The following is a 21,638-nucleotide window of genomic DNA, read 5'->3' on the forward strand; positions in this document are numbered from 1 at the left end:
TTTGCTCCTATATAAAAATGACCAGTGCAAATATTAGGACATTCCACATTAAGCATGAATTACTCCTACATTGGAAGACAAATATTGAAAATCATCATTTACAGATTAAAATGCAAATGTATATAGGAAATTAATATCCCATTATGATGTGGTCCACACCTGAACAAAAATGGGAGGACGTAACGTAAAACCTCAATAGATCCACCTTAATGTTCACACACTTTATCAATTACAGCTTCCCTGGTACTTACTGTACTACTAATACATAAGTGTACATATCATTGTTGCATACACGTTCAAGTGTTTAACTCTCAGAAAGTAATACTGCCCCAGCAGATAAGGAATGATTAATGTCCTTCTTTTTACCAGATATATTTTGGGGAGTGTGGTGGGGTGATTCTTAGGAAAGTATGAAATAACGCTTTACCACATCTTCCCACTTGTAAGATATTAATTAGTGCCTATATCATATATATTTATTTACATTCTGTGTATTATCATCATTATATGGATGCCTTATTACACATGGAAAATGAAACTGCAGACATGAGAGCCAAAATCCTCAGCTATAAATAGGTGAAAGTTGTTCCCATGCTGCAGCAATATCAACATTTTAGAATTAATTTCTGAACATGACGGATTATAATATTCATCCTCGGATAAATGTTGTAGGGTCAAGTCCTATGTACCAAGAATAGCATATGCATTTTGGTAAATAGCAAAAGTTCATGCACTGTAGGGATATACTTTTACATAAAGGGTGGCTGGAGAGCATCAAGCAATGTAAACAAATGTGTTACAGGATAAAAACGATTGTAAAAGATAAATATACTACATGGACATGACACATTAATTCTGAGTTTTGAATGTGACACATTACATATTTTTCTTTCCTCCTGTTTTTTTACTCATCAGGACAAAGTAGCAGAAAGTCAGCCTCCAAGCTCTCTGTAACATCATCAGTGATGTGAAATCTCATTAGACATGTCAGAAAATGCAGAGGAAACCCAGCAAGCCAACATAGAAATAAAGTGCAGGGCAGCTGTGTTCTGCATTTTCAGTTTGTCAGTAGGTGCAGTTTCATTGTAAACAGCACTGCAGCAACAAACATGGAAGCCAAGACATTCACCCAGCCTTGGAAAACAACAAATGCAACCATCACCTGCTATCTAACGGTTTTTATTTCAGACGGGAAGGGGTTAAAGATGCACCTTACCTTTAAGAAGTAGATGTGAAAATGTCTGCAGCATGAATCTCTTAAATGGGCGGTGCTGGGTTACTGGGAGTCTTGGCTCAAGCTGCTGAAAGGCAGGTCTGGGGCGTGGGTTTCCCCTCCAGCAGCACCAAAACATTGCAAAAAGGGTCTCTCTGACATGCACTTGAGATAAGGACAATTAGTTACCAGCGAGGCTCCTCTCCAGAATAACGGTTTGAACTAGACAGCTGTGATAATAGCTCCAGCTCTTCTGTACAATGTCCCTTCCCAGGTCTCACCCCCTACATGTTTTCCTCCTGCTGACCTTGATGTGCTATTTCTCCCTTTCCTCCCAACCTGGAGAAAGAAGGGGGTTTCCTGCACCCAAATATCCAGGTGTAAAGGGAAGGACTTTGATTCTCCTTGATGTGAACACCAAGAACCCCATCAGGACTGTCAGTGGAAACTTCCTCTCCATTCAGCTTGATCCTTCCATCATTTATGATGGCTGGCTGGATTTTTTAAGGTAAGACCACAGTTTGAATGTAATAATGTTATACTGAACCTCCAAAGGGAACATTTGATGATGACACGCCATGAAATGAATACTTTATTCCAAACGATTTCTTAAGACTTTAGAACATATTCTAAAAGAGCACAGAACTGTTTCCCATTAAGATGCACATGTTTGCAATGTAAAAAGCATTTCAGAAATGTATCAGTTATGACTGGGGAAAAAAATGTTGTGCTTACATATACCCAGGAATTAAAAACGTTGACGTTTTTAATGTAACCCTGCGAGGTGTGATCATTACAGGAGTGTAAATAGAGGCATTTGGGATCTATACATCTATTAAATACAAAAGAGTTTCTATGTACAACTCCAGTAAGCAAATGCCTGTATGTGAGTGGAGGATGCATTTTACCATACTCATCTTTTTGCAGATCTTTTTAACTCCAAAGACTGCAGAAAACAAACTGTTTCTGTGATCTACAAATAAATATTAGAAGCCAAGAAGGAAAAAAAATTCATTCTCAGTGATTCTGCGTCAAACTGCACATACTTTGGAAAAAATATGTGATAAGTAAAACAATCTAAAAACGACTTTGATCCTGAGCCCTTTTCCTGGTATAACATAACATGAGGCAAAGGATAACACAAACTATTCTTCAGTGTGCTCAATGTGCAAGTCAATAATGACTGCTTGGATTTCTGCAATGCAAACTGTACACATTCATTGCAAGATCCCACACTGGTGGGGAATTAAATAACTGTGATATGATCCGTCCAGATTTGAGATTTACCATAATCCCTCAATTGCAACGGATTTTTCCCCAATCAAGTGTAAATTGCTTGGAAATAAAATGCTTGCTCCCCTGACAGCACCAGTTTGTACAAGGGCTTTTTTTTTTTTTTTAAACATATCTGGTTGTTTAATGGCATATAACAACATACTAGTATTAGCAGTACTATAGCAATACTAAAGTAAGATATATGCATTGATTTGTATATCACTATAGTTTACTATACATTGACTAAATACATTGTTTCATGATAAAGGATGGTTCAAATGTGTGTTGTCGGTTTGTGAACCTTCAATTGTAGTTGAACGTGTTACAAGGTTATCATACAGGCGACATTTATTGTACATGGGAATATATTGACCAGCAAAAGTTGCCAAATCGGGTTCTCTCAATTAAAAAGTGCAAAATGAAACAAAACAATGTCAATCTTAAAATGTAATGCCTTATCATTGCACTCTCATGCTGGGGAATATTTATGGTGTTATTAAACTAATATGTGCCTAGCCATATGAATTATTATTTGTATATATTTGTATTCCATAAAATAATATTGAGAAAAAAAATACACATCCCTTTCTAGTTTGAATTAAAGAAAGAAAACAAAACATGAATGTAATTATCCAGTACAACACACTCTCTGACATATTGGACATGACAGCTGGTTAATTACAAGCTTAAATCGTTTTAAAAATAAACGTAGAAATCTGACATATTTTCCAGGTGTGTAGAGAGATTTGAAAAGTATATGCTCTTTAGAGGACATAAAAGTTAGCTCTGCCAGTGCCAAACGTCAGTGTCTGACATGATTAAATAATGCAATTCATTTAATTTAACCCATTCAATTACAAGGGAGTCTGCATCACACTGCTAATGATGCCTTCCAGAAAAGTGTTGCAGACACTCTTACGTTAAAATTACATTCTCATTTTATACAGCTATTTAATTCAATTGTCATTGAAATATGAAATATATATATGTGCACTTACTAAATGTAAGTATACAGTATAAGGGCCTTATTTTATTTTGTGACCTCTACACCAATAAATCCAAAACAGACAAAAACTATAAATAAATGCGTGTTTTGTCCATATAAGAGGGTCTGTTAATTGTATTGACATTTTGTACACTCAAACACAGTCCCCTGGTCTATACAAACAATTCATGTTGTATATTGTGACAATGATCTACTTGTCTCAGGACGTTTTCTAAGCCGTATAAAAGTTTTATTTAGGACTCCACAACAAGAGGGCATGTTGCAGAATGGAGATGTATTCTTTATATTAGCAATATTACCGTTTATATGCGCAGGGTTTGGAGGATACATTGTATATACACAGCTATCCGTGAATCATACAACAGAATGACATTCTCTGTCTCTTCAGTTCCAAGAGACTGGTGACTTTGGCCCGAGGTCTGTCTCCTGCTTTCCTGAGGTTTGGGGGGAAGAGGACAGACTTCTTGCAGTTTCAAAACCTAAAGAATCCAGCAAAGAGCCGAGGAGGTCCCGGGCCAGATTACTACCTGAAGAACTATGAGGACGGTAAGAGTCTGCCCCCCTGTCCTGTGTACAGAAAGCCAGAATCAGGGAGCACTACTCAAAATATTCAACTAAAAAAAATAAAATAATTAAACGTATACACCTTCCAGTTTCTCTTGTGAATCATTCAACAAACTTGTATATATCTATCTTACACAGTGAGAATACAGATGCACTTTTCCCATCAATATTACACATATATCACTGTGAATGTAGACGCTAATCTCATATTTCTTCTTGATATAAACGGGAGGTTGGACAGTTATTGGAAAAGTAACCGGTCCATTAAATCATACTTCCCCCCCATGTCATGTCTACAAGCCAGTTCATAATACGTTTTGCACCTGGGTGGTTTGATCAGATCACAATGAGAAATATGAATTGGTATCGATTGTATTGGCTCATTGCGACTTACAGTAATAACGTGAAATACTCTCTGGAGACAAAGGACAAGGTTACAGAACAAAGCATTAACGGGTGTAAGCAATAAGCAGCGATACGATTTCCTCTTCTCCTTCACTTGTACACAAAATTCAGCAAAACACACTACTTAAAAATAAATCTTGTTTTAGATATAGGTTGATATAAAATAAAACTGAAATACCCAGTATATATATATTTTTTTTTATAAGTAATATGTATTTTATTGTTTAAGACATTGTAACATCACTGATTTTTTTTTAATATTGCAACAAAGATTAGGCAGATATTGACATTAAGGACACTCATAGTAAAAGGCCTACATTTCTCAAAAGACATAGGCAAATTATATTGTTTACCGTTAGTATAGACTGAGAAGCTGTTAATTATATATATTGTTTCTAGTGGATTATAACTGGGACATATTTTGCATGTAGATGTTCATGGTTTTCTTTCTCCTTTGCTGACCGTGTTCCTGCCTTATTGCTATAAAGTCAGGTATTAGGAATTGTATCACAATAAGCAGGGGGAGATTACATTGGGGTTCTTGTGTGTGGCACTGGCAGAAGCATCGCGTGTCATACAGTATATTAAAACATATAATGAATTAAAGGTTAAAATACCACTAATGCAAGTCCCCCTCCCTTTATTTATATAAGCAGGAGCTCCACCGATGCAGTAAACTCCATAATATGTTCTGTTTTCACTGTAAAATATTTATGGGAATTGCATTCACACTGTAACACGGTCTATTTAATTCTCAGGGGACTTACTGTGAAGAAGTTATCTTTCCTGTAAAAAGAACCATGTTTATGTCCCTTTTGTAGGACTCAAGTGATCGTGTATTCTTCCTTATAGTGTACTTCTTTATACAAAAATAAATTGTAAGTTTCTTTCTTGAACAACTTTAAGTATCTCTTTCAAGGAATCCGAAACTGCTAACAGTGATACTTCACTACTCAAATTAATTACACTTTAATCCAAATATAATAAACTCATGTACATATATACCCATACTTATTCACATGCATCGATACATATATCAATGTAGAGGTGCTTTTCAACATTTGCATTTAATAATTATGAACATATTTATCTAAGCATCTACATCATTGCAGAACATATATATATCTATATACACACACACATTTTAAAATATATGAAATACATGTTCAGCAGGGTCGTTTTTGTTCTATTGCTTGTTATTTTTGTACACACTACAGAAATGCCTGCTTCTTATACATGCTGACTTCTAAACAAGGATACCTCTCATTGTATGCAATGAATTATGTATCTGCGTCTTGTATCTTCAGATGTACTTGTTACAACAAAGGAAAGGAGTAGCCTTTCAAAACGAACCTCTCCACAGAAGTTGTTAGCAGAGGTCTTAAGTTTTCATCACCTAAATATGGAACAGAGCTCCAGCAAATGCGTCTGGGAAAGCAGGGGGGCACATGTGGTGTATATTTAAGAATCTGTATAAATCAAAAAAGGTGTGGTAGGGGCTATTTCCTGTCCCACAACTGTGGAGTTATTGTTTACTACAAAATTCCCCTCAAATTTATTGCAGGTTGTTTCCTCAAGGTATAACTCCAACCACAAATTATCTATCCATACTTTCAATCTACTATTATGTGTATTACTGAAATCAATCTTTTTCACATTAACTCCTGTAGACAATGAACAACTTTTTTTTTAAAGCAGATAAATCATTTGACAGCTAAATCCGACTAGATCCTGGTTTCTTGGGAGCATAGATTAGGCTCCAGTTGATTGTGCAACTCACCTATACTTAAGTTATTTCGGGAGTTATTTCAGGTTTTACTCCAGATTCTGGTCTCAGATCAAATTCCAGGCGGCACCTGCTGTTGTTCATTTGAAAACACTAGGATCTTGCACTGGCCAATTCTGCTAATTTCTAACAACAAGCAAAATTCTAATAATGTACAGGAGGTCAATAAAATAGGTCTATTCATAAAAACATTCAACTGCATGTTATTTCACATGAAAAATTCAGCATTGCCACTACCTTTATGTTTTTGATTCTTTTTTTAGAACACGAACTCTTATTGTACTTATCTATTATATTTCTTAAAATATAGCAACATAGACCCATATAAGAGAATAACCCCCTTTACTTGCTGCAAGGCATCTCACTGAAAATACTATGTGCATTATATTCTAGAACAGAGGTACTCAACTCCTGTCCTCGAACCTCACCCAACTGGTCAGGTTTTCAGGATATCCCAGCTTCAGCACAGGTGGCTCAATCAGAGACTCAGTCTTTGACTGAGCCTCTGATTGAGCCACCTGTGCTGAAGCAGGGACTGATTGAGCCTCCTGTACTGAAGCAGGGATTACCTGAAAACCTGACCTGTTTAGGGGGGTGGGGGGGTTGTAGACTGGAGTTGAGCACCCCTGTTCTAGGACTATACGATAATAAAGGGGTAGTTCCTTTTAAGGCCAAAGTAATGACAGTGATATTATTTCATATGTTCATTTTAAGTGATTAATTCAAAGGAACACTAACATTAATTCAGTTTTAAATTGCCATGGGTGATTAGACCTCCACAAAAAGTGCTATTCGGATGAAGATAGATAATAGCAGGCACTCCAGAAGACTTTGTGTAAACGTATTTTGACTTGCATTACTTTTTTTTTTCAACTTTGTATTTTTATTTCTTTTATAAAACAACAACAGATAACATTACAGAATTGTGAAATATGCATATAACATTGGGGAGGTGTTGTGAGGGGGGATTGAGGTATACAAAAGGGAGAAAGGGAAGGAGGGAGGTGGGGGGGGGGGGTAGGTGGGTTCGGATGAATAGGGACATGGCACAACAGTTACATGGTTACAAATTATTCGGCTCAATATTTGTTTATTTTCCAATACTATTATTCAATGCAACTTTATTTTAATCGATTCTTCTATATTAGCATCCCAAAACATCATCAGAGCTGCTACCCTCATTACAACACGCAGAAACCGATAACCATCCCGGGGCCACAAACCAACATAGTCTAGAGTTCCTGATCTTGTCCTACATGCCCTGGTTCTGCCATTCTCTCTAGCCAAGGTCCCCAAATATTTCTGAATTTGTGCATGGAGCCTGTTAAATATGCTGTAATGTTTTCGTATTTTTCGTAGCAAAGTGTTAGCCAGACTCTGTTGATTTTTTTTGGCTAAATTTGACGTAGGACCCTTCCAGGAGGCAGCTATAGTGCACCTAGTTGCTGACAGAATATGCAGAATGAGTTTACGCTCATAATATGGTATGTTTAATGGGAGCTCATTTAGCAGGGCTGTCCATGGACTCGGTTGTAATGTTATATTTAAAACTCTATTTATAAGGCTAATGATCTCTGTCCAAAGGCCATCTATCAATGGGCAGTTCCACCAGATATGCGCCGACCTTCATTACTTTAAATTGTACATTAAAATAAATAAAATATTAATGAATGTAGTTGAGGTATGTATGGATATACATTAATGTACACCCATACTTTATCCAATGATTATTACATTATACACCATATTAGTTCACACAAACATATCACTGTAATCACTAAAAAACATAATATAGTTTATGATGTGTTTCAGACATTTCTATGATCCATCACATATATCTTTGTATGACACATGTGACTTTGTGTAATGATAGGGTTAAGTCCTATACTCAGTACATTGCTTTAAGGCTATTCATAAAAATAACGTAATGATAATCAGGGCCTGGATGGGAATAAGGGCAGATTTTGGAAGGTGCTAAATATCGTAGCATTATTATCATGTGCTAACAGTAAGGGAGGCCTGAGTATTTCTGTTGTTAGGTAAACTGCTCATTACCATATGATTTGCATATGAGTAAGCCAGACGTCAGACGTCCAGGCGCTAAGCACCTTTCCCTAGGATTCTGGGAATGACATGTGTGAATGTCATAAAAATGTTGTTCACAAATTTTGTTTGCCAAATTTTTTTTAAATAGTTTTTTTTATTGGATTTACAAGCATTAAGCAACAACAATACAACATTACAATACAGCAAAAAACATTAAGATACACAGAAAAACACACTTTAACACAAAATTATTTTTAGTATTGCTCATCATACTTATAATTTCAAAATTCAACACATTAACACAAATAATATTACAAAGAAAAAAACATATTTACAAAGATTAACATCAAAGCTATCACCACGCAGCCTCCTAACAGAATCTGGTGTAAGACTCCCCATTCACCATTACCCCATCAACAATATACTATCCTATTTCCTCAAGGGCGAAATGATCTGTGACCCATCGCAAGCAGTCTGAGGAGACCCCAAGTTTTTGACAATTTTTTTGGTGACATTTTTAATTGTTCAAAAGTTTGCGAATTTTCCTAGAATTTCACCAGAATTTCATAAAAAGAAAAGTATATAAGCAGTTATGTGGCCTGAATTTAGGGTCATGTGACCTGCACATTGACTTTTAATGCCTGGCAAACTTAGCTGTTTTTGCAAATTTCAGCCAACATTTTGCACCTCTCTAGCTGGGAACTAATAAAGAGGGTGTTCTCAGGTAATAAAAACACATTTCTAAAAAAAATTAAAATATAAATAATTTCCCAATATGCCAATTCTCAGAGTACGAGCTTTTCATGGCTCTTAATGGAGTTTCACTGTTAAGTCAGCACTTTTCCATTGTAACGTAATTTTTTGTCTCATTCCCTACAAAATGGATTTAGACCTCATTTCATATTATGATGCCAAAGTTACAGCCCTTTTTAAAAACACAGTTCAATATTTATTGCTGAAGAATGGATTCATTTATATATTTTTTCTGTACTTACAGTAGCTTCTGTTTTTGTTCTTTTGGGTAATTTTCATCCTACTTTTTGATTGTGTCTCAGGAACTGAACATGTCACATATAACATCAAGAGATAACACATCAAATATATATTTTTATGTTGAGCCATACAGTGCAAAAAAAAAAAAAATAACACACGTAATTAAAATACAGATATTACTATGTTTAAAAAAAATCACATATACAGTAACACAACGACTCAATTTGCTCATAATTATCATCACTTCTCATAAAATAAAAAAAACATACCAAAGCAACCATAGGAAAAAAGCACGTACTATGGGCACTCAAAGTAATATATATAAAAAAATATCAATTTTATTCAATGTACTTTTTTAAAAATTACAAAAACCTCTGTTATTTATGATATATTGCTACATTGTCAGACATCATACTACATTATAAAAGGACACTTATAAAAGTTTTTACATCTATATATTGCACCACATTTGTCTAAATACACCAATGTCCAAGGTGCATTTAAGATTAGCATCCCAATAAAGAAATATTGAGTGTCTTTTAATATCTAACATTTATAAATGACTGACTGCAATCAGCAAGGGCTAAATCACATGCATCAATTACATAAATACAGCATACTACATCGATAACAAATAAAGATGGAGAGATGTCTCACACAATCTACTCAAAAGGTTACTAAAGTGCAGTAATATGTCAATATTTAGTAACATACACAGCCATAAACCAGATGTTCATATGTGTGCTTCTTCAAATTGAGCTGATTTCTTAATGCTAAATCCAGTCCCAGTTTTATGGAAAGGCTAATTAGTTATCCACAAACCTCATGTAGTCACATACACATGCCAGCAAGGTATTAAATGTTCCTCTAACACAGTACTTGCACATTTTCATTTCTCCCAAAGTTCGATGTTTATCTGATAGTCACTCGATCTTTTTACCTGGGAATAGCTAGGAGTAAGGTCTTAGAGTCTGGTGTCTGGTATTTCACCAACGAGGCTTCTTCCGTGCTACGGACTCACAGAGTATCGGCCCCCATTGAAAGCAGCAAATGTCGGTATTTGACATTGCATGTAACCAAAACATAAAAATACAATTATAAAGCAATGAATATCACTTGTCGAATTGTGGTAATTTACATAATTATTGCGAAAAGAAAGTGTCCAAGCATTCATCATTTATTACCATAGGACACATAGTATCTAATAAATAGATCCATCTTGTTTCAATTTGTAATAATAGAATTCTTATATTTACCTGATCAGTGCCCATACATATACTTTCAATAGTCACACTAATGTTAAATGCTTAGATACTGGCTTTTAAATTCTATATTTTTACCCCGTATGTGCCTAATATGTTTCTTAATAATATGTAATTCATGGGTAGTCTTACCAGCGTATGTTAATTCACAAGAGCATTTAAGAACATATAGTATAAAACGCTTTTACAATTAAAAAAAGGGTTGATGTTATAAGCAGTGGAACTGGTTGATTTAAAGAATGTGTTATTAGCCATTGCAAATATACATATGTACTACAGTTCCCACATGGATAAAAGCCATAGATATGCTGATAACCTTTAATAGATTGTATTACATATTAACTCTTATCAAGCAAATCTTTAACACTGCTTGAATGTCTACTAGTCACTGATGGGCGGGTATCTAGAATTTGACTGAAATCAATATTGGCCAATATTATAGAATGTGCCAGTGTCGTGATATTCAACCAAAGCCAACATTTGGTCCCAACCAATAGCGCTCCTTTTGACACAAATATATATAATATGGTGTGGTAGTTGTTGGGGTTAGAGCTTGCAGGGATTATGTATGTATGTATGTATGTGATATTAATTGAATTGAATTCTAATGGTTGTTATACATGCCTATCAGTCTACTGACCTAATGTTGTTTTGATAGAAACTAACAATTAATCCCGAGATTCTAGAATTCATCTCTAGATGAAGTCCATTTGAGAGCTTGCTTTACAGTTCTATTAGAAATGCTATCCATTTTTAATTGTCGTGACATTTTATCAGCACATCTAAACAAATCTCCTTTGTTTGAACAATTATGCGTAACGAAGGGACAATGACTGGTAGTAGTTAAGTAGTAAGTAGTAAGAATCTGACGTTTAGTGTGCATACTGTCTGCTCTCAAAAGACTATTTACACCTATTATTTTTTTTGCAATAGATATCAGTCTAGAAAATGTATGAAATTGGGATGAATCTCACTGGTCAGATATATGTCAAGATGTTTTTCATTTAATTTGGACACAAAGTTATAAAATTCACCTTCTGTGCCATCCTTTACAATGAGTACGTCATCAATATATCTTAGCCGTATATGTCTGTGATTTATCACAAAAGACATGTTTAATTACCGAAAACCCATATGAAGATTGACATATGTTGAGGCACATGATGCTCCCAAGGCTGGTCACCTCTTTTATAAATTAAAAAGTAGTCTTAAATACTAACTCCTCCGCAAGGGAAAATAATATAGGTAATAGTTTCTGTAAGGCTCCCTTGTCCCAATATTATGAAGCGGCCCAGAGGGTTACTTTTTCATTTAAGTACTTCTGGAATTATTTATATAGTGGCTACTCTTGGGTGTTTGTTTAAAATTAAATTCTCATAACTTTTTATGTTGTTCCCATTTCGATAGCCCTCCTAAGGGAAGATTATTGTGCCAATTATGTGCTAGTAGGGTCAGAATGAAGTTTGACATCACAATGTTTATCACCTAATTGACATAAAATAAAATGTAATTAAATGGCATAAAATGAGATCTGGGGTTTAAATGAATGGATATGATATTGCATGAAAGTGAGTTTAAAAAAAAAAAGTTGGTGGTGTTTGTCAACACAGCAATGTCTGTTAAATCATAGAGATTTTTGTAATGATTGTATTTTTAATATAATATATGTAATCAAATCTATATTTTATTATGTATCACGTGAGGGTCTGTGATAAGCACTTTAAAAAAAAATTGTTTGTTGCATGATTTTTTTTTACTATCAGAGACAGCTGCTTTAGCTTCATGACAAAGAACATTCTTCTTAAGTTTTACTTTAAAAAAGCAACTAGAATGATTTCAGGCCCGATGTTTACCTCTCCGAAATCATAATGCTGTTTGATAACAATTTGGAACTCTGATTTCAAAACAGATTATAAAGTAAACTAGCTAACGTTGTTGCACTCAGTTAAGTAAGTAGATTTTGCATATAAATACATTCAATTTTACTTAGATTTTCCCTACATATTTTCTCAATTTTGTAACTTAAAACTACACATGCTGGGTGGATATTTCTTGCAAGCTCAGAGAACTTGTAACATGAGTGTTTGTGGTTTCTTTCTGGTTGCTGGTTATTGAAGCTCCTAATAGAATTATTGCGTAAAGCACCAGATACTCATCACATATGATATCTCTTACCTAAGTGGTTTATTCAAGAAGTAAATGTTCCAGCATAGTATACATAACATTCAACACATTTTACCACAACATATATATATACTCCATCCAGCACTAGAAGGGTGGCAATACAACTCTGCACATTGTATACATTAAGGCTTCCTATCTTTTGAACTTTTGTCTTCTAAGTGTGACTGTCCCTTTATGTTTTGGATGTCCCTGTCCATGCTGTTGCTATCTCTGCCAAGGGGATGGAATTGCAGGATTCTTGAATTTTCCATATTATCCTTTTATGATTTCTGCAAATAAAGATCCCACAAATTGTCGGGTCAGAAATAAAAACGTAATCAGTTAACTCAGGACTAGGGTTGCCAGGTGGCGCCTCCAAAAATACTGGACAAATGGTAAAAGGCACGACACGTGGGAAAAACACACCTCTCTCCGCTCCATATGGTTTCCTCCTCTCTTTGGCCCCACCTCCAGGCTCCTGACACCTTCTCGCGATTGGCTGCATTACCCAGCAGGAGCCAATCAGGATGGAGGAATTTGCCCAGCCCCCAACAGCCCTGCTTGGGGAAATCCTACTGCCCCCCAAGCCGGTCAGGTCACTATGTTCAGATAGGTAATACGGACACATACATGTCCAGTATTACCTCTAACTTTTACTGGACAGTGTCCAAATACAGGACACCTGTAAACCTTACTCATTCACAAAGTAAATGGCCCAACTGCTTCCCATGATTGCCAGTGGGGCTTCTTGTTCATGTGCAGGTTATGGTGTTGGTATGCAAAAGTGTTTGCTCTTCCTCTCCCAGGGGAAGACCAGTCCGAAGTTAAATGGCATCGATATGAGCCTTCAGCAAAATGTTATACGTGGTATAATAATAGGTGTGAAGGCCTTGATACAAGCAGTGCTGCTTAAAAAAAGAGTAGCCAGTTTTGGGGTACTGTATCTGTCATGTAGCATAAGTCAATAACAATATTAATGTTCTTAGATTTGATCTATTATGGTTAGCAAAAGGATATAGAAGGAGAAAGAGTGAGCTTCCAGAAAGGACGCTTGTATAGGCATGTGAAATGTATGTGTTTCTTTAACCCAGGCTATGCTGAAAGCTGTGTAATACGACAGGCATAAGCTTATAAGGGTCCATGTTAAAATGGATGAGAAGTAAAAAGTGACTCACTGTGAGTGCTCATTTTCATGTCCTTACCCAGAATTCCTAGCTCCAGTGGAAGCATTGTTTGCTATCGATAATAGTGAAAGACAGGGTTGCAGACATGTCTCAGACATGTGACTGTGCTCACAAGTGTATTTTTATTTAGTTTCCCTCAGCACCTCTTTCTTTCACATTCACAGCACTGCATGGCCTATATAAGGGACATGCATGGCGGTTCATTTGATTTCGTCTGTTGTATGCTTCAACTCTTCTACAGTGTCAGTGGCTGGGATAAATGCCCTTGTTGTGGGCCACCAACTGGACTGCTTTCAAGCTGACTCAGGTTCCTTCTTCAGGCTTTTATTAAAGCAGGGGAGCTCAACTCCAGGTCTCAAGCCCCCCCGCCCCCGACAGGTCAGGTTTTCAGGGTATCCTTGCTTCACCACAGGTGGCTCAAGCAGAGGCTAAGTCTTTGACTGAACCTCTGCTTGAGCCACCTGTGCTGAAGCTGGGATATCCTAACAACCTGACCTGTTGGGGGGGCTTGAGCACTGGAGTTGCGCTGCCCTGGATTAAAGAGTGGTTTTATGAAGCTGGTACTCAGTAATCCATTCATTTCTTGAATCACACACACTTCTCTTTACTGGCTGTTTAGAACACATTACTGTCTTGAGAACCATTTCTCCACAACACTTTGCATTTCTTTTAGACTAGATGTTTATCATGTTTACCACTCTTTTTATGTTTATCAACCAACCTGAAGGATTTAACCTTCAGCCTCCATGTTGTTTTTTTATTTGCATGCTCTCGAGCACTTATCCACTTTAAGGTCAAAGGCGTTAACCCTTCGCTGCCTCCGAAAGCGGAGGAAGAATATATACATGGTATTATAATATATGTGTTTGCTAACACTTCCAACGACGCCCTCAAAACTCAAGCAGACGCATGTGGGGGGAAAACAGGTGAAAAATATGGTAATACATTCATGATTAAAAAAAAACATAGCAATGTCTAGAATGTGTTAAAAGAGTCAGCTATCAGTAGAATTTGAGTCACAAGAACAGTGAAGAACATACTTACCGGTAAAAGTAGCACGTTCCTGTCCCCTCCAGGGAAAACAAAATGGGTCACGTGGGCCAATAGGAAGCTGCCACATCATCCGTTGCAACTTTTTATTGGCCCGTGTGATGTGGGGGATTGAAATACCTGGAAATACCAGGAAATACCAGGAAATACCACCACTACTTTTACCGGTAAGTATCTCAAGAACCAGGGAGTTGAAAGAAACGAAGTTCATCTTCAGGACCTCCTGCTTCCCATCCTGGTACAACAAAGGGGGGGAGCAGTGAAGGGGGAGGGGGGAGCAGGGAGGGGGGAGCAGTGAAGGGGGGAGGGGGGAGCAGAGAGGGGGCTTCTGCTTTAAGGTTCATCTGTGTAACAGAATACAAAATAGGATTTTGCGAAATGAGATGAGTATACACACTGTGTATCATATACTGTACATACCAATTTATTTATTTATTTATAAAATATTTTACCAGGAAGTAATACATTGAGAGTTACCTCTCATTTTCAAGTATGTCCTGGGCACAGAGTAAAACAAATAATACATGGATACAAGTACAGTTACATAAATGAACAAGGTGTACATTATATACAAGACATTGCGTGCACAGTTAAAGAAAATATATATTATGAGCGTATGAAACAGTTACAGACCAGGTTAAAATGTGAGACAGCCTTAGATTTGAAAGAATTTAGACTGGTGGTGGATGTGAGAGTCTCTGGTAGGTTGTTCCAGTTTTGGGGTGCACGGTAGGAGAAGGAGGAACGTCCGGATACTTTGTTGAGCCTTGGGACCATGAACAGTCTTTTGGAGTCTGATCTCAGGTGATAAGTGCTGCAAGTGGTAGGGGTGAGGAGCTTGTTCAGATAGCTGGGAAGCTTGCCCATGAAGAATTTAAAGGCAAGACAGGAAAGGTGAACTTTGCGCCTAGACTCTAGTGATGACCAATCTAGTTCTTTGAGCATTTCGCAGTGATGTGTGCTGTAGTTGCATTGGAGAGCAAAACGACAAATTGAATTGTAGAGGGTGTCAAGTTTGCTAAGGTGGGTTTGTGGAGCCGAGCCATATACTATGTCTCCATAGTCAATAATTCACATTAGCATCTGCTGTGCGATACGCTTTCTGACCATGAGACTTAGGGAGGATTTGTTCCTGTAAAGTACCCCTAGTTTGGCGTAGGTCTTGGTTGTCAGGGTATCAATGTGCATCCCGAATGTTAAGTGGGAATCAAACCATAAGCCCAGGTATTTAAAACTAGTGACAGGTGTTAGGGTGGTGTTAGCGTTGGTTCTAATCAGGAGCTCAGTCACTGGAAGCTTTACAAATTTAGTCTTGGTCCCAAATACCATTGTTACAGTCTTGTCAGTGTTTAAAAACAGTTTGTTTTGAGAAATCCAGTTTTCGAGTCTCAAAAAGTCAGACTGAAGTATGTGTTGAAGGTCAGAGAGGCTATGGCTGTGTGCATATAGGATTGTGTCATCTGCATACATGTGTATTGAGGCTTCCTTACAAGCTGTGGGAAGATCATTAATGAACACTGAGAAGAGTAGGGGCCCCAGAGCAGAGCCTTGCGGGACACCACAGGTGATATCCAGGGGGTTGGAGTTAGAGCCTGAGATGGACACATGTTGGGATCTTCCTGATAGGTAGGACTGAAACCAGTTTAAAGCATGCTTCCCTATTCCAGAGCTCTGGAGTTTGTTAAGCAGGATAGCATGATCAACTGTGTCAAAAGCCTTTGCAAAATCTAGGAATACTGCACCAGTGAGTTGTCCCCGTTCCATTCCACACTGGATTTCATTGCAAACTTTTAGCAGGGTAGTTACGGTGGAGTGTTTGGGACGAAAGCCAGATTGGAATTGGCTAGGGAAATTTGTTTTGGTATAGAAATCGCTTAGTTGGGAGTGGACACATTTTTCCATGACTTTGGATAGAATTGGGAGAAGTGAGATTGGCCTGTAGTTTGAGACAGTGTTTTTGTCCCCACTTTTGAAGATTGGGACAACTCTGGCAGTTTTCCAGGTCTTAGGGATATGGCCTGCAGACAGGATAGAGTTGACTATGGAAGCAATTGGTATGGCAATGGCTGGGGCACCAAGTCGTAGGAACCTAGATTGTAGTAAGTCAGGTCCACATTGGCTGCTTAGTTTTAGTTTGAGGAGCGCTTGTATAATCTCCTCTTCAGATACTGGGCCAAATTGAAAATTGTGGGCAGAGTTGGGAGGGGGTGGGATTATAGGGGTACTCCTAGGATGAGATTCAGGTTTGTGGTTTGGGCTGCGTTTCGCTAATAAGTTAGTGGCACACCCCACAAAGTAATCATTGAATGCATTTGCAATGTCAGTGGGGTTTGTCAGAGTAATATCAACCTTAGTGATATTACTTGGCTGTTGATGGTTAGGAGGCTGGAATATATTGTTAATAACCTTCCAGAAGTTAGCTAGGTTTGATGTATTTTGGTGGAGATTGTCAGAGTAATATTGTGCTTTTGCATGCCTTGTTTGCCTTGTGCACATGTTCCTCATGCATCTGTAGTGATTGAGATCCTTGGTAGTGCCAGTTACTTTACTTGTAGCTTTTCCACAAGGCATCCCTGAACTGGTAGAGTGCTATAAGGTCAGGTGTAACCCATGGAAGGTGGGCCCCCCGTACCCTTATTTTGCGTAGTGGAGCATGGGTATTGCAGAGTTTTAAGAACTCAGATTGGAAATAGTCGAGCGCAGAATCAGGGTCGGGAATTAAATCGATTCTGTGCCATGGGCAGTTGGTAAGGTCATCCAGAAACTGTTGTGGGTTAAAGTTTTTAAATGTTCTAGTGAGGAGAACTTTAGGGCTTGAATGGGGCGGTTTAATTTTCCTTCCACAGTACACTATTGCATGGTCACTGAAAATATCAGGAAGGATGCCAGAGGATTGGATTCTGCTGGGGTTTGAGGAGAGAATCCAGTCTAGCAAGGAATGGTTGTGCGATTTCAGGTTTGTCCGTGTGGGTTGGGAAATGAGTTGCGATAGGTTAAGTGACTTGAGTTGTATCTGGATTTTGTGGTTTTTAATCATACATAATGTTGAGTTACGTAAATGTTTAACAAAAGGAAAACACTTGTAGGTATAGAAGAGGTTGGGAGGTGGCGGAGGGGGGGAGCGAGAGGGAGTGGGGAGAGGCAGGGAGGGGTGGGATACCGATTGTTAAATAGAGAAATCACATACAAATGGTGTCCAAAAAGTAGTTTTTTATTAAATACATTGTTTAAACATATAAAACCATTAATAACATATATATTTGAAATTTGCATCACATTCACATGCCGCCCCCCCCGCGTCACAGTGTGCAGGCAGTGATGGGTGAGTGCGGTGTGCAGGGAGTGATGGGTGAGTGGGGTGTGCAGGGAGTGATGGGTGAGTATGGTGTTCAGGGAGTGATTGGGGTGTGCAGGGAGTGATGGGTGAGTATGGTGTGATGGGTGAGTGGGGTGTGCAGGGAGTGATGGGTGAGGATGGTGTGCAGGGAGTGGGGTGTGCAGGGAGTGATGGGGGAGTGCGGTGTGCAGGGAGTGATGGGTGAGCATGGTGTGCAGGGAGTGTTGGGGGAGTGGGGTGTGCAGGGAGTGATGGGTGAGTATGGTGTTCAGGGAGTGACACACAGACAGAGGAGTCTCCATACATCCCTCCCATCCCTGTGTATCTGATCCTGTAGCACTCACTTGTGAAGGAGCCTCTGCAAGTGACACGGGTCCCTGCTGTCAGTGTTCTGTGTCCCCAGCTCTGCCCCATGCATGCTCCCCCCCGCATCACATTCACACGCCCCCCACGTCACATTAACACGCCCCCCTCGCGTCATATTGACACGCCCCCTCCCACGCACGCAAATTTCCTCTAGCAGGACAGGATTGGTCTCCTGCTTACATGCAGGTGACGTCACTGCTCATGAGCGCCAGCCCGCTCGCTCCGCTCTTCTCTACACCCTGGACGAGGCCTAAGCCCTTAACCGTGCCTCTTACCCTAAAACCCCTAATCTTAAACCCTAATACTAACACTATCCCCTACCTTAAAAACCTTAGCCCCTTACCCTAATCCCCTACCCTAAAAACGTAACTACTTGCATTAAAACCCCAATTCTTACCCTAATTGCTAAAACCCCTTACATTAATTTACCTTATTGGCGAAGCGGCCGGCAGCTGAGTGTCCAGTGGCAGAGCGGCAGCCGTGGTGTAGGGTCCCTTGGAGGGCCAAACACCAGTGGGGACTTGGTTATGGAAACGGCTGTACCCAAATGTCCGATTCTGTTACAGAACAGGACATTGCAGACCCCTCCGGCAGTGAAGAGGTTAATATGATGCAGCGAAAGAATGCCATTTATACCACATATATTATGGTCTTGCCTTAATATTTCTTATATTTGTGAACGAGAGGCTATATTTTTGTCATCGCTGCTTCTTTTTTTCTCCTGCACAGATATTGTACGTAGCGATATCTCTCTTGACAAACAGAAAGGCTGCAATATTGCTCAGCACCCAGACACCATGCTGGAGCTCCAGAGAGAAAAGGCAGCTCAGGTGCATCTGGTTCTTCTAAAAGAGCAGTTCTCAAACACCTATAGAAATCTGACACTAACAGGTAAGGATACACAGACAGTCCTTTTATGAACAGTATCATATTAAACTTTTATTGTGTCTGCTACTATCCATCTACCCATTCTATTCTATTCAGCCAAAATGAATCAGTTATTACATATTTGTACACATACAGTACTTACCTGTGTAGTAAATATCAGTCAGATGTGTAGAACAAGTTTACTTTGTATTCAATCCATTTTCAGAGCAGGTAGAATCCTGGTGACGTTTCAGGGCACCAAGCCCTTTGTCAGACCTAACACCTGTAATTGTGTGTTGGCATTGTATTTTGTTTTTCATATAGCGCCAACAATGTAGGCTGTGCCTTACCAAGATAACATGCATAGGCTGGGTGGGATTCATTAAGCGCCACTGCGAGATATCGCACCCCAATCCGGCATTAACCCCCATCAACATGAATCGGGGTACGATACCCCGCATCTCGTCTAAGCGAATCCCGGTCATGATGCAGGATACAAACATGAGGTCAATATTCAGGGGAAGAAGTCCTTGATCTGAAGAACTTACAATCTAACAACATTGATTTAGAGAAAAGTATAGTGAAATTGGTCACTGACATCACACATCATTATTGGCAAAATTTCCCTTTTTAGCTTTCTTGCTTTGTAGTATTCTTCAGGTTTTTTTTTAGCATGTAGAAATATTTCTGTATCCAAAACCAAGATGCAGTTTCCAGTATTGCTAACCTGACTTCCTGCCATCATCTGATTTCAGCCCAATCCTACAACTTTAGTTTAGGTTCTCAATACTCCAAAATGTTTAAGAAACTAGAAATCTCATGGTGACATGGAGTTAGGGAGCAGTTATATTTTTGATTACCATTATTTTAATGTGCAATGCAGGGCTAGAGTGGACCAAGAACGCGCAGGAACGGGGTACCTGCACTTACACTTACAGTACTGTATATTAGCAGTGGGAACGGGTACCGGCACTTATATTAGCAGTGTGGACGGGGTACCGGCAGTTCCCTATTGGCCTCAGGAGGGGCACTTATTGGGAATACTTAGGGGACAGACAGTATGTCTTGCCCCTCCAGTTGTAGTTATTGGTGACTGTATTGAAGTGCATGATCTAAATATTGTATATATACTGTATACATACTGTACTAGCTGATCATTCTTTGACCTGTGAGTTTTATGTTCCAATTTATGGGGTCTCTTCACTAAAATGCAATATTCATTGTCACTCTCAGGTCAGAGTCTGATGTTTCTTTGCATTGTAACACTGAGGGTGCATGTTTGTATATATGTTAATGTGTATAGGTGCATGTATGTCTATCTGTAGGTAAGTTTATCAATCATCCCCTACAACAGGAGAATTTATGCCATGGCATACTAGGTACATCAGTAGGGTCTTGTGCATGCCAGGGGACGGCCCATGACGCATAAGGTACATCATAAGGGCACTCTAACGGCAATGAACAAAGAAAAGGTAGCCGCCCATATTTACTATGTGGTGCTAATTCATTAGACACCTTCCAGTGTGGAGAACAACTCGCTTGAATGGGCAGCAAGGTACTAGAATAGTAATTATTGCCCTCCATGCTCTGCTTGACCTTTCAGTTACCTTCTTTAAGAACCTCCAAGGTTGTTGGATTTTTACATATTATTATATTGTGCCGGCTCACCTTCAACTTTTCCGGGGCCCAGGACTATAGTCTTCAAGCAGGAGGTAGAGGGGAGAGCTCGGCAGAGGACAGGGGCCCAACCGGTAGACACTGAAAGTCAGGCTTGGGCTGGCCGGGTCCACCATCGCCGCTGGCTTTTCCTCTCTGTCAGTGGGATTGGTATTCCCTGTACCTTGGGGTGTAGGTATCAAAAATGCAAAACTGGGGCAAAATTCAAGCAACAAAAAACTGCACTGGATTTATCAAAGGAAGAAAATCCCATAGCAAGCAATAGGATTTTATTAAAATAAATATACTATTGTTTTTTATTTACTCCGTTTTGGCCCCATTTTGCAGCCAGGAGATGCTAAAACGTCTTTGCTGCCAGAGGACCCAGAAACCTGAGTAGTAGTCAGATAAGAGAGATCACTTCCTGTAATCATTTGTATTTATGATGTCATCAGGACCAGAAGG

The 21,638-nt window shown here is 38.7% G+C and overlaps 1 protein-coding gene across 1 annotated transcript in view; it reads left to right on the forward strand.

The window, feature by feature from the left end:
* Positions 1–1,114: 1,114 nt before the first annotated feature.
* HPSE2 (heparanase 2 (inactive)) overlaps positions 1,115–21,638 on the forward strand; it is a 225,399-nt gene continuing 204,875 nt past the window's right edge. The window contains exons 1-3 of the mRNA XM_075612330.1: positions 1,115–1,721; positions 3,883–4,040; positions 19,380–19,541. Coding sequence (XP_075468445.1) covers positions 1,474–1,721; positions 3,883–4,040; positions 19,380–19,541 — 568 coding nt within the window. The 5' untranslated portion in view covers positions 1,115–1,473. The remainder of the gene's footprint in view (positions 1,722–3,882; positions 4,041–19,379; positions 19,542–21,638) is intronic.

Source organism: Ascaphus truei, chromosome 8, assembly GCF_040206685.1.
Source record: "Ascaphus truei isolate aAscTru1 chromosome 8, aAscTru1.hap1, whole genome shotgun sequence".
Taxonomy (NCBI): domain Eukaryota; kingdom Metazoa; phylum Chordata; class Amphibia; order Anura; family Ascaphidae; genus Ascaphus; species Ascaphus truei.